This window comes from Petaurus breviceps, unplaced genomic scaffold, assembly GCF_028583685.1.
Source record: "Petaurus breviceps papuanus isolate PSGF00001 unplaced genomic scaffold, PetGlider_PUasm1.0 90750, whole genome shotgun sequence".
NCBI classification, from domain to species: Eukaryota; Metazoa; Chordata; class Mammalia; order Diprotodontia; family Petauridae; genus Petaurus; species Petaurus breviceps.
The window spans coordinates 9,057,063-9,069,670 of NW_027187335.1; the positions used below are offsets into that span (position 1 = coordinate 9,057,063).

General features: G+C 40.5%; 1 protein-coding gene across 3 annotated transcripts in view; it reads left to right on the forward strand.

Annotated features, from left to right (window-relative positions):
* Positions 1 to 12,608, forward strand: part of CA10 (carbonic anhydrase 10) — a 740,048-nt gene that overhangs the window by 685,636 nt on the left and 41,804 nt on the right. For all 3 annotated transcript variants that reach the window (XM_069067504.1, XM_069067503.1, XM_069067505.1), the window contains one exon: positions 5,769 to 5,864. In XM_069067504.1, coding sequence (XP_068923605.1) covers positions 5,769 to 5,864 — 96 coding nt within the window. The remainder of the gene's footprint in view (positions 1 to 5,768; positions 5,865 to 12,608) is intronic.

Consider the following 12,608-nt stretch of genomic DNA (forward strand, 5'->3'; position numbering starts at 1 on the left):
AGAGAGAGAGAGAGAGAGAGAGAGAGAGAGAGAGAGAGAGAGAGAGATACACAAATTCATGGAGGGCTGGTATCCTACCGGGATATATAATTTCAAACTGGTGCATCCTTCACAATCTCCAATGCCATCCATTAGCTGTGAGGGACAATGTGTCAGAGGTGATGTCTAGACCTCACCAATCTCAGCATCTTCTAACAGCAGTGACTAAAGTCCCAGCAATCTCTCCCTTGGTTTTCAGATAGTTGTCAAGGTAGAGAGGTTTCCAGCTGGGTAGTATACAGTCCTCAGACCACCATCTGACACAGTGGAAGTAGATTCATGCTAGAAAAAAGGTTTTAGTTTTAAGAATTATATTTGCTGGACAGTATTTGTGGTACTGTAGATTTCATGTATTATGAAAAGTGAATATTGTCTGAAATCCAAACAAAAAGCCACAGAATTCTAGGGAATTGCTAGTGAGAAAAAATGTTTTGCATATTATCAATTTTATTTTTATACTGCATTCTATGGGTTATGGGTCACTATATTATAAAAAACTGCATATTATCAGAATTCATGCTTTGTTTTAAAGAATTGTATGCAGAAATGTGTATTTTCAGCAATCTCTAGTGAAGGATTACAGTTCTGATGGTTGCAAGAATGTAACTCCCTGTTTCCTATAGGTTCACCATATCGACATTCATGTTTTGGTTTTTTTGTACCATTTTTTTAGGAATGTTACCCCCATGAAAGTTGAAGATTAACCACATTAATGAATTCAGTTCAACAAACACTTATTAAGTATCTGCTGCATGACAGGCATAAAGACCACGCCTTCAGGAAGCTTATGTTCCATTGAATGAATTATCACAAATTCTGAATGAAACAGGATTTGAATTACAGAATTTTCCTTAAAAATCCTACAACAAATGTCATAGAGTAAATGTTTGTAGGGCACTTGCAGATTGACACTCCTAATGAAAAGGACTTGCCACATCAAAAAGTATTTCCCCTGTGACCCAGCTTCCCAAACCTAGATCCATATCTGATCTGAGTGGAAACATCTGCAGCTTCCTTTCTTTTCCCAGGTGTGATGAATGAGGAGGTAGGAATGTTTGTTATGCAAGGAGCAGCTGCTAGAACTGTAATTGCCATTGCCAAGCCAATGGTGATAGACTGAGAAATATGTTGATGGGAAAATGAGCAGGCCATGGGTCTTTGTGTGTTTGTGTGTGTGTGTGTGTGTGTGTGTGTGTAGTTATCCCACTGTGCTTTGTAAGACTTTGTGTTGTTCCCTGATGTATCTTTATCTCTTCCCTTCACTAGAGAAATTATTCCTTGAGACTGCAGGAGCCCTGTGGCAAGCAGTCATAGCTGGGCCTGAGAGGGCATAAAGCAGGTCTCAGCCACCCTGCCTCCTCTGCCCCGCAAGCAATCCTGACTCACGGGGCTCCTTTGTGCTGCTCTCTTACATTTTGGCCTTCGGGGTGGTCCTTGGTACTCTCTTTCCCTGGTAATTTTACATTTGTAGTTATGGTATTTTTCCTATTTAACTAGGAAAGTGGAACACAATACTTTAAATGTTTGATTCATAGGCACCATAGAATTAATGGTTATAGACAATCTATAAAACTAAGCAATTTTTAGTACCCTCTGTTGCCATTTCTGCTATTCCATTACCATCACTACAGAAATGGAAGGGAATCTTACAAGATTGAGGGTGATTTTGTAATTTTCTTTGTTTCATGAACTGCCATTTCCAAAAAAGTTCATCCCTTGGTGGCCAATCTACTCATTAAAAGCCTATGTTCCTTCCAGAGACAGCTGTTAGTTGACAATTGATAGGTGCAATGGATAGAGTGGCTAGAGTGCCAGACCTAGAGTCAGGAAGACCTGAGTTCAAATCCAGACTCCAACACTTACTAGCTCTGTGACCCTGGGCAAGTCATTTCACCCTGTTTGCCTCAGTTTCCTCATCTATTAAATGAACTGGTGAAGAAAATGGAAACCATTCTAGTATCTTAGCCAAGAAAATCCCAAATAGGGTCAAGAAGGGTCAGATACAACTGAAAACAAATGCACAACAACAACAAAAGTTCCTCCCATATAACAACCATCTGCTATCTATTGGTGTCTTTGCTTAAACTATTCTCTCTTAAAATATTCCCTCAACTGGCAGAATACTCTCTACCCTCAACTCTTGCTCTTAGAATCCCAGGTTTTCTTTTAGACTCAGCTTAAAGAACTGTCATGCCAATGCAATATTCACAGCACCAATGGCAACTATGAATATGCCAGCATAGTTCTTAATCACAAAATATAACATTCTCCATATATAAGCCAGAAGCAAAACATTTATTCAGATACCAGAAAGCCAAATCCCAATACCAGGAAACTGAATCCATTATAGCAACAAAGAAGTTAACACACCATAGCACACCATCCTTTAGCCTTCCCACAAATATTCACAAGCCTAGCTGTCTCCTTGCCTGCCCATCTTCTCTCTGACTTTAGCTGCTCTGACGCCCAGCTTCCTGTAGGCTCTGTTCCATCCTTCAGCAAACTCTACAGGTTTCATGTGATTATATTCAGCCTTTTAGGCAGGGAAGATCTTCAAATTACCATAACCATTACAAGAGCTTCTTACAAAAGACCTTTTCCTGACTTCCCCCAGTTCCACTATGAGATTATGTTTTATCTAGGCCTTGGTTGAACCTTGGTTCAGACTTCTGACTAATTCTGAGAAGTTAATTTAAGTATAACATACAGCACATCAAACAACATCTTTAAGAATCTAAAAGTGAGGATCAAAAGGTTTAAGTATATATATATATATTATATACAAATATAAATGCTAATATATATATATATATTAGCATTTCAAAAATCCATGGGACTCCTAGCCATAAGTAATGTTACTAATAATAGTTTCTATTTTATGGAGAGGCAACCTGGTATAATGGATAAAGAGTTGGCCTTGAAGTCAGGAGGACCTGGATTTCAGACTTAGCTGTCTAACTATAGGAAATTCTCTGAATCTTTCAATGTCTGAAGCAATATTCTAGAACTATAAGTTGTAGACAAGTACATGGCATGAATCAATAGAGGAGTTTCCACACTGGAAGTTCTCTATAATAATAAAATCACAGGGCTATGATTGCACTGTGTATGCACTCACAAGTTTCATAGGGTGTTTCAGTAACAACACACATATACCATCATTACATCCTTATACACAGTATCATTTGATATTCATGATACACAAGTCTGTGTAAGATATGTAAAGAGTAGGTGAATGAATTGTTAGAGGAAAAGACACTTGTATCATCATATGAGAAGAAGTTGCATGGCACAATGGAAAGAATGATGGACTTGCAGTCAGAGGACCTGAATCTGCAGTCAGAGGTGCCGTCTATTCCCAGGGTGATGTTAAGCAAGTCACTCCCTATCTCTGAGTCAATTGAACCATCTATAAAATGAGTGGGTTAGACTTGGTTCCCTCCTTTCATCTCTAAATCTATGATGCCAGTTTTACAGCTAGAGAAAATGAAGGTCAGAGAGATTAAATGACTTCCTTAAGTTGAAAATCGGGAACTGAATAAGAGGGTCAGGTTTTTGGCCCACACCCCCTCTCTTCTGAATACTTCCAGGTAACTTTATCTGAATTCAAAGAACACTTTCAAAATTTCGGGTCTTGCTGAATGCAATGTACATCTGTGCAACTTATAGGAAGTGGTCCGTGGCCCTGTAGATCTTCTCATACTCTTACTCTGGCTGGAATGTCAGAGAGAAGTGTCACTTTGGGGCCATGAAATCCCTTGAACTACCTTCTCTTTACAGTCCAATTCTCAGACTATGTTGAAACTTCCAAGTAGCTCCTTAATACATTTCCACTTGCTCAAGTGTGCTGGGAGGGTTGTCACAGATCATCTGTGCACATCATTAGGTACACATTTTGCCTCTCATTTAGAAACTGTCTAGTCACTGGAGGGGAGAGCCACAGCACCCTCCAGGGCCTCTAGACTCCTTTCACACTGCATAACTTACAAGGGAGCTGTTTCTTTACCCATGGAGATACACCAGGGGAGGAAGGCAGGCCCCAGGTTGCCTGTTGGAAGAGGATGAGCATGACAAACCCCTGGGGAATCACTGCTCCCACCAGAGAGCAGGCTTCAGATTCCCCAAGTGGGATTTCTCTTTCAGTGACACAGCAATCACCTTACTACCATCTGTCTCCATTGGCAAAACTCATGAAAAGTGCAAAAGTAAATAGGATTATTTTGAGCACAAAGAAGACTCTTGGATGTCCCTCCCTCACTTGTCCCTAAGAACTCCACTATACCCAAGGTATTCCTTTGCTCAGAGCACTATCCTTCAGCAAATGACTACTCAGATATCAAAAAATCAACAATCAAGTAGAATTATTACAAAAGAATTATTCACAGAACATGTTGATCAATGGAGTGACAAATGTCAGAGCCAGAGTAAAAAAAAATCATGTTGTAGTGGATAGAAAGTTTGCCTCAGAGTCAAAAAGACCTGGGTTCAAATCCTGTCTCACACACTTACTATCTGTTTGACCCTGAGCAAGTCACTTAATGTCTTATCTGTAAAATAAAGGGAGTTAGATTTGGTGGCCTCTGAGGTCTCTTCCATCTTTAAGCATATGATCCTCTGCAATTCTCTAAACTATAAGTTGTAGAACAAGAGGCAATCTGAATTATAGAAAGAGTTTTCTCCCTAGGAATTCCCCATACCACTGAAATCACAAATCTGATCTTCAAGACTAATTTATTTGAAGAATGTTTATCCTATTTCATTGTCTGACTTTTATTTTTTAATTTTTTTTAATTTCTAAAATACTTTGGACAAGGATCAATACATTTTGTCACTACCTTGACAGTGAGCATAGGTTCACTAATTGACAGAGTGTGTGAGACATGTTAGATGGGCCAAGCAAAAGTTTAAATTCAGGGTGAGGAGCTGCTAAAAAAAAATGAAATTATCCCCTCTTGGTTGAAGCATCATAAGCCTGAGCTCTTTTTTTCTCATTCTCTATTATTGTTTCTATTTTCTCTTTCTCTCTGGTTCTCTCTCTTTCATTCTCTCATTCTCTTATTCTGTCTCTCTCATTGTTTTTATCTTGTCTGTTTCTCACACTTTTTCTTTCTTTGTCTCTGTCTCTCCATCTCCCCTTTTTTTCTCTCCCTCCCTCCTCTCTCCCTTCCTCCCTCCTCCTCCTCCTTCTCCTCTCTCTCTCTCCCTCTCTCCCTCGCTCTCCTTCTTTCCCTCTCTCTCATTCTCTCCCTCTCTCTCCTCTGTCCCTCTTTCTCCCTCTCCCTCCCTCCCTAACTCCTCTCTGTCTCCCTTCCTTCTTTCCCACCCTCTCCCTTTGTAGTCTCAGCAGCTCACCAGGCTGCCTCCCTAGCTCACAACTCCTAGTTTGTCCCTATTACTATGAAGAGCATTTTGTGATACCCGTGCCAGCTGCTGTTATAGCTCAGAGAGCCTACCAGCCCCCAGGAAATTCACTTACCAACAGCTTAGAGGAGACATCCTGGGTTGGGGCCAGGAAGAGCCAGATGGTCACTGGGGTTATTAAAATCATGCATGTTACCAGAAAACCCTTGTAAAAATAAAAAAATGGAAACCTTAATTCCTGTGAAATCTCCTCATTTGAAAAAGACTTTGTTTCTAATCATCTACAACATACATTGCTGCTGATCCCCATGAATGTGATGTATGATGACCTTTTTAATGCCAGTTTGTTTTTTCATCTCTCCTGCCAGGTTCAGCTAATCCACTATAACCATGAGTTATATACAAACGTCACAGAGGCTGCAAAAAGTCCAAATGGATTGGTGGTAGTTTCTATATTTATGAAAGTGAGTATCCTGCATCCTGTTCACTCCATCATCCACCTTCTCCCCAAACCCTAAAAGAATTGTGAGTTTCCATAATAATTACTTGATATCAGTTGGGTTGTAGAAATATTCGAATAAATTTTAGCCATTCCAATTCAACAAACCTTTATTAAGCCCCTAATATGTGTCAAGACAAAAATAAAGCAAGGAGCTGACATTTTACCAACCAACCTAAGCTATAGAAGACATCTAGGTCCCTATTACTGCAAATAACAAATCCCATGAAGTGGTTGCATTATTCGAATTTCCACCCATGTTTTCATTGGGCTGGAACCAATTACCACATATTACATAATTACAACTGCAAATGTTGTCAATTCAAATACAGGTGACTACTTCAAGGAATTCATCATTTGCACTAATCAGGACTTGGGTGTACCTATTTTGTTTTTTACTTATGTCAGAATTCATGTGAAATGAAGTCTTTCCCAAAGATATGTGGGGGACCCCACTTCAGAAAATCTTAAATTTCCAGGACAGACTATGATTAAACTCTGAAAATGAAAGGAAGAATTAACATGGTACAATGGAAAGATTCCAGGCTCTGGAAACAGAGGTCTGTCAGTCAATCCATATAATTTTTAAGCACATATTATCTGCCACTAAACATGTTAGATACAAAGAAAGATAATAAATGGTCCCTGCCCTCAAGGAGCTTAAATTCTAATAAGAGTTACAATGTGCAAACATCTATGTGCAAATAAGTTATATCCAGGATAAAATAGAGATAATTCACAGATAGATGGCCCGAGCATTAAGAAGGATCAAGAAAGGCTTCCTGTAGGTGACAGAATTTTAACTGGGACTTGAAGGAGGCCAGGGAACCCAGGAGGTAGAAATGAGGAGGGAGGGCATTCCAGGCATGGGGACAGTCAATGAAAATGCCTGAAGTCAGGAGATTCGGCGTTTTCTTTAAGGAACAGCAAGGCCAGAGTCACTGGAACAAAGAAGAGAAGGGTGAGGTGGGGGAAAGGCAAGGTAAGATGTAAGAATACAGAAAAAATATGGGGCAGGTTAAAAAAGGCTTTACAACTCAAAGAGTTTTATATTTGATCATGGAGGCAACAAAGAGCCTTGTTTGGTTTGTGGTTTTAAGTAGGGATTGATATGATCAGGATTTCTCTTTAAGAAGAGAGCTGTGTGGAGGATGGACTAGAATGGACGAGGTCAGTATCATAGCAGTCCAGGCATGCGGGGATAAGGGCTTGCCCCGGGATAATAGCAGTGTCAGGGGAGAGAAGGGGACAGACACAACAAGTATTTTGATGATAGAAACAACACTTGGCAACTGATTGGATGTGTTTGGGGTTGGGCGCAGCGAGAGGCAGTGAGGAGTTAAGGTGATATCTACTTTATGAACCTGAGCGGCTGAGAGGATGATGGTTCTGTCCACAATAATAGGGAAGTCAGGAAGATGGGAGAATCTGCAGGGAAAGATAATGAGTTCACTTTCAGACATGATGAGTTTAGAATGGACTGAGCACATCCATTTGAGATGTCTAATAAAGAGTTGGAAATGTGAGAAAGAAGGTCAAGAAAGAGACAAGGGCTGGATGAACAAATCTGAGAATTATCTGCATAGAACTAATAGAGATGAGGTTGAAACTGTGGGAACTGATTATATGACCAAGTGCAATAGTAGAGAGGGAGAAGAGAAGAAGGTCCAGGACCTTAGGGAACATCCAAGATTAATCAGCATGATCTGCATGAAAATCCAGCATCAGACTTAGAAGGAGCAGTCAGACAGATGGGAGATGAACCAGAAAGAGTAGGGTCAAAGAGAAGAAAATATCCAGAAGAAAATTATAGGTAGTGTCAAAGACTTCAGGGAGGTCAAGAAGGATGAGGATTGAGAAAATGCTATTGGATTTGGAAACTAGGGCATTATTGGTAATTTCAAAGAGACCAATTTCATTTGAATGATTCAATTCAATAAATATTTAGTAAATGCTTAAGTACCATGCTAAAGTTTGAGAGACAGAGAGATACAGAGAAAGACAGAGAGAGAGAGAGAGAGAGAGAGAAACAGAGACAGAGAGAGACAGACAGACAGACAGAGAGAGGGAGAGAGAGGGGAGGGAGAGAGAGAGGGAAAGGGAGAGAGAGAGAGAGAGAGAGAGAGAGAGAGAGAAACAGAGACAGAGAGAGACAGACAGACAGACAGAGAGAGGGAGAGAAAGGGGAGGGAGAGAGAGAGGGAGAGGGAGAGAGAGAGAGAGAGAGAGAGAGAGAGAGAGAGAGAGAGAGACTATTCTCTAATGGAGGAAGACAACACACAATAGGAATCTGAAAAGCCTGAGGTGGGGGGATGACCAAGGTCTATCTAGTACTGATGTCATGTTGTTTCTGGAGTTAAAACCAACCAGAGCTACTAATGGAAAATGGAGTGAACCCAGGAAGGTTGTAAGGCCTCTATAAAGGAAAGCTTTGGGATCAATTTAGTTCTCAACCTACAAGCCCTCCAATCGGAGGAGAAAGGCAACTAAAAGAAAGTAGAGTACCAAAACCTAAGTCCTTCTTGGTGGTCCTGAGATTCAGGTGATTAACTTACCCTGGGGAGATGGGGAGGGAGCATGTTGTTCTATTCTATGGAATCAAAGCCAAGCAAAATAGCTGAAGGAAAATGGAGGTAAGGTTGGAAGCTGAACTGTAAGGGGTTAAGAAGTGAAAGGAAAGAAAGTAGGAGGCATCTTTCATAGATGGGCCTTTGGAGGAGTTTAGCCACAAATGGGAGGAGAGATATAGGATGGTAGCCAGCAGGGATGAATAGATAAAAGGAGGAGTTTTTGAGTATGGAGTAAACAATGAGCATGAGACTGTAGGCAGTAGGGAAGCAACCAGTAGAGAGGGAAAGAATGAAAATAAGTGAGAGGGTGGGAGGATGGAAAGGACAATCTGCTAGAGAACACGGGATAGAATGGGATCTCTTGACCATGTGAGGGCTTTTCATCGACTAGGAAAAAGGTTATCTCTTCATGTGAGACAGGGGTGAGGGAGGAGAGAGTGGCAGGAGGTGTCTGGGTGATATGAAATAAGGAAGAAGGGAAAAGAGGGAGTTCTCAGTGAACAACTTCCATTTTTTCCCAATGAAATATGAGTCAAAAGTTCTCAATGAAGAGGTCGAAGTAGGGGAGACTTAAGAAGTTTGAGGAGGAATGAAAAAGTGTGTAAGAGACTGTGTGGTGAGTAGAATAGTGAGTTAATTAGAGAGGCATAAAAGTATTGCTTTGGCACAAAAAAAGGCATAGTTAAAATTATATAACAAATTTTTAGTGGACCCAGTCAACTTGTTTTGTGATTTTCTTCAGCTCTATTCAGCACCATTCAGTGCAGAAGCTAAGATAGTAGATGATGGGAGTAATTCACAACTGAGTCTTGGTAAGGAAAGGTCAAGGGTTCAAATTCTGCCTCTGAAATTTATCTTCCATGACATTGGTCATGACCTTAACCTCCTTGGGCCACAGTTTCCTTATCTTAAAAATGAGAGGTTGAACTATATAGCCTTTGAGGTTCCTTCCAGTACTAAATCTATGAACCTGTGAAGTCTATGATTATATAGGTTAAGGCCTAAGGAAATGAGAAGTAAGGCATCTCTTAGTTGGTCTCACTATCCTGCATTGCCATACAGATGGCCCAAGCTATGGAGGAAGCCTTCAACTCACCAGGTAGGAAAACCCAGAGAATTCTTTACTTCCTTACCAAAAAGTAGATAGATAGATAGATGATAGATAGATAGATAGATAGATAGATAGATAGATAGATAGACAGACAGATAGATAGATAAGAGAGGGAGATAGAGAAGGAGGAGGAAGAGGAGTTGGAAGAAGAAGAAGAAAAGAAGGAGGAGGAGAAGAAGAAGGAGGAGAAGACAGAGGAGACGGAGGAGAAGGACAAGAAGGAGGAGGACAAGGACAGGGAGAAAGAGGAGGAGGAGGAGAAGATGATGATGATGATGACAAGGAAAGGAAGAGAAAAGTGATACAATATCCAGAGTTACTGCCAAGTTATATATTGCTCTCATTCTCAAAGCATAGGATTTAGAGCTGAAAAGAGCTAAGAGATTAGCTAACTCACTCCCCCCTTTTTTAAAAAAATAAGGAAACTGAGGCCTAGAGAGGGAAAGGTTACACAAGAAATAAGTAGCAGATCTGGAATTCAAACCCAAACCCTCTGACTTCAACACATGCTTTTCCCACTATTATTTTCATGGTTCCACTCAATGCTACCTGAATAGTAATCACCAGGAATACCAGATTGTTGTCCCCACCCCCAACCCTTGCCGTGATTTTGCTCCATACCAAGCATCTCTCTAAGAACTCACTAGGAAAATAGTGCATCATCCCCCATCCCCATAAATAAGTTTGAATTCATTTTTATTTTTAAAATAACTTTATGCCACACATAGATTTGGAGTGTGAGATTTGAAGGGCAGAGTTTCAAACAATAAGCAAATATGTCAACATTCCCCAAAGTTAGTAATCATTTCAAGACAGACCATAACTAGAGCAAGGCAATTAGAGTCACTGACAACACATTCTCCCTCATTAGTATATGAACAACTGAGCTTAGCTAACAGAAGAATTAGTTTAAATAGGAATCTGCTAGAATATACTCTCTCTGTCAGATACATCCAAAGCAGAGTGAAGGTTACCCAGCCTGAACCTAACCTGCTCCCTGCCTCACTCCTTCTCAGTCTGGCAGCAGCCTCTCCAGTAGCAGTCTCAAAAATATCTCAAGACCTTTATCTCTTCTCTAAGAGTCAGTGTCCAAGTGATCTCTGTCTCTATCTCCTCACTAAGGGGCAATGTATAGCCCAGAGCATCTATCTCCATTTTAAGAAAGCAGTGTCCCAGGGTCTCTCCCTCAACATGGCCTTCTGTCTAGGAATCTCTTTGCCACTAGCATTAATTGCTTTAAAAAGTTCATTTGAGAGCAAACTTAGACCTCCTTGCCCTAGGGAACATTTTGCAAAGCCCATTCAGTGTGCCCAAATCACGAGCTACTGCTCTGCTGAAAGACTGGGCTTTCTTCTTCCAAGGCTTTAGAGGAAATTCACAGACTGGAAATTTGAGTCCAGTTGAAAAGCTAATCAAAGGAGAAGCTGCCATCCAACATTCTCATCTTTTTAAGTAGCCACATTCCTAGAAACCAACATTAGATTAATTTACTGAAAGACCATGATGAACTTATAAATATTTAAAAAACTATTTAGAAGATAGTCAGCTAAAGTGACATTATTCCTAGGTCATCCTTTAAAAGACAAATTTATTATGGATTCTCCAGACCCCCATTACATTTAACTTTGGTCTCCAGCTTTTTCTCAGATCCTCGTGTAGCTCTGAACCGATGGAAAGAGCCCTCTGAAAGCTCTACTGTATTCTGCCACAAATCCCCCAATTCATAATTAGCATGTGCTTTTCTAAATCAACACTTTATACAAAGAGGAAAAGGGACATTGGGATCAGTGTGGGGCAATGGAAAGAGTGTTGGATTTGGAGTGAGAGCACATGAATTCAAACCCCAACTCTCCCACGTTATAATTCAATGACGTTGGGCAAGACACTTAAACTTCTCTGTGCTTCAGTTTCCCCATCTATAAAATTAGGGGGCTAAACTGGATAATCATTAAGGTCACTTTTAATTCTTAAATAATGAAGGTATGGTCCTGAGAACTCAAGACAGATGTATTGTCACTTTTCAAAGTTAAATTTAGAAAGAAACTCTACTTCCTGCCAGGTAATCCAGCTGGTAATATCTCTGAAATTCCCAGCATAATCTCCCACCCTAAGTGGAAGTTGTAAGGAGTTCTAGGTTATTCTCTTGGTGCAGAACATAGTGGGAAAAGTATTGGCTATGGAGGTGAGAGGATACCCATATCCTACCCATAACACAACCTGTGTAACCTAGGTCAAGTCACAACTTCCATGGGACTCAGTTTCCCCCATCTGTAAAATAAGCAAACTGGATTAGACAGCTTTTGCTGTCATTGATTTGATCTTCTTGGTGATATTTTCCAGGCACCATGGTACTGTGAGAAGAGCATGGAAGTTGAAGCCAGAGGCCTTGGGTTTTGATTCCAGCTACTTCCTCTGTGACTTCCTTCTCTAGACCCATGATCCTCTGATCCTTTGAAAAAAGCAGATCAGGGAGAAAGAAAATCAGATTTAAACATTCCCAAATGCTAGACACAAATACAGGCAAATTCTTATAATACCAGTTTAGCCCCTAACTAAGCCATGAAAAGCCATTTCATGAACTTAATCAGGGAACTCTTCCCTGTTCTGAGAACCTTCTTATCTGGTAACAATATCCTTTACAAAGGGGGTATCTGTCATTTGTTTCCCTCAGCCTCTGTTTTAGCAATCTTTCCGAAAGCCAAAAATTCAGGCATCTGCTTTTGCTCCCTTTGCAATTAGAAAGACAAGGGATGGAGAGAACGGTCATATCAATTTGAGCTGTCCCTGCTGGTCCCTCTATTTGAGGTTTCTTGGCACAGCTTATGGCTTCATCCTCTCTGGTTTGAAGCCCTGGTTAGTGAAAGTCACATCTGTATTATGTATACTCACTATGGCTTTCAGTGATTGATCAGCTTAGAATACAGCATTTTTGCCTGCAACACTGCTCATGTAGTTAACTTGCAAAGAGGAAATACATTTGCAGAAACACACATCCCCTCCCCTGCAGACCAGTCTCCCCCACTCCACC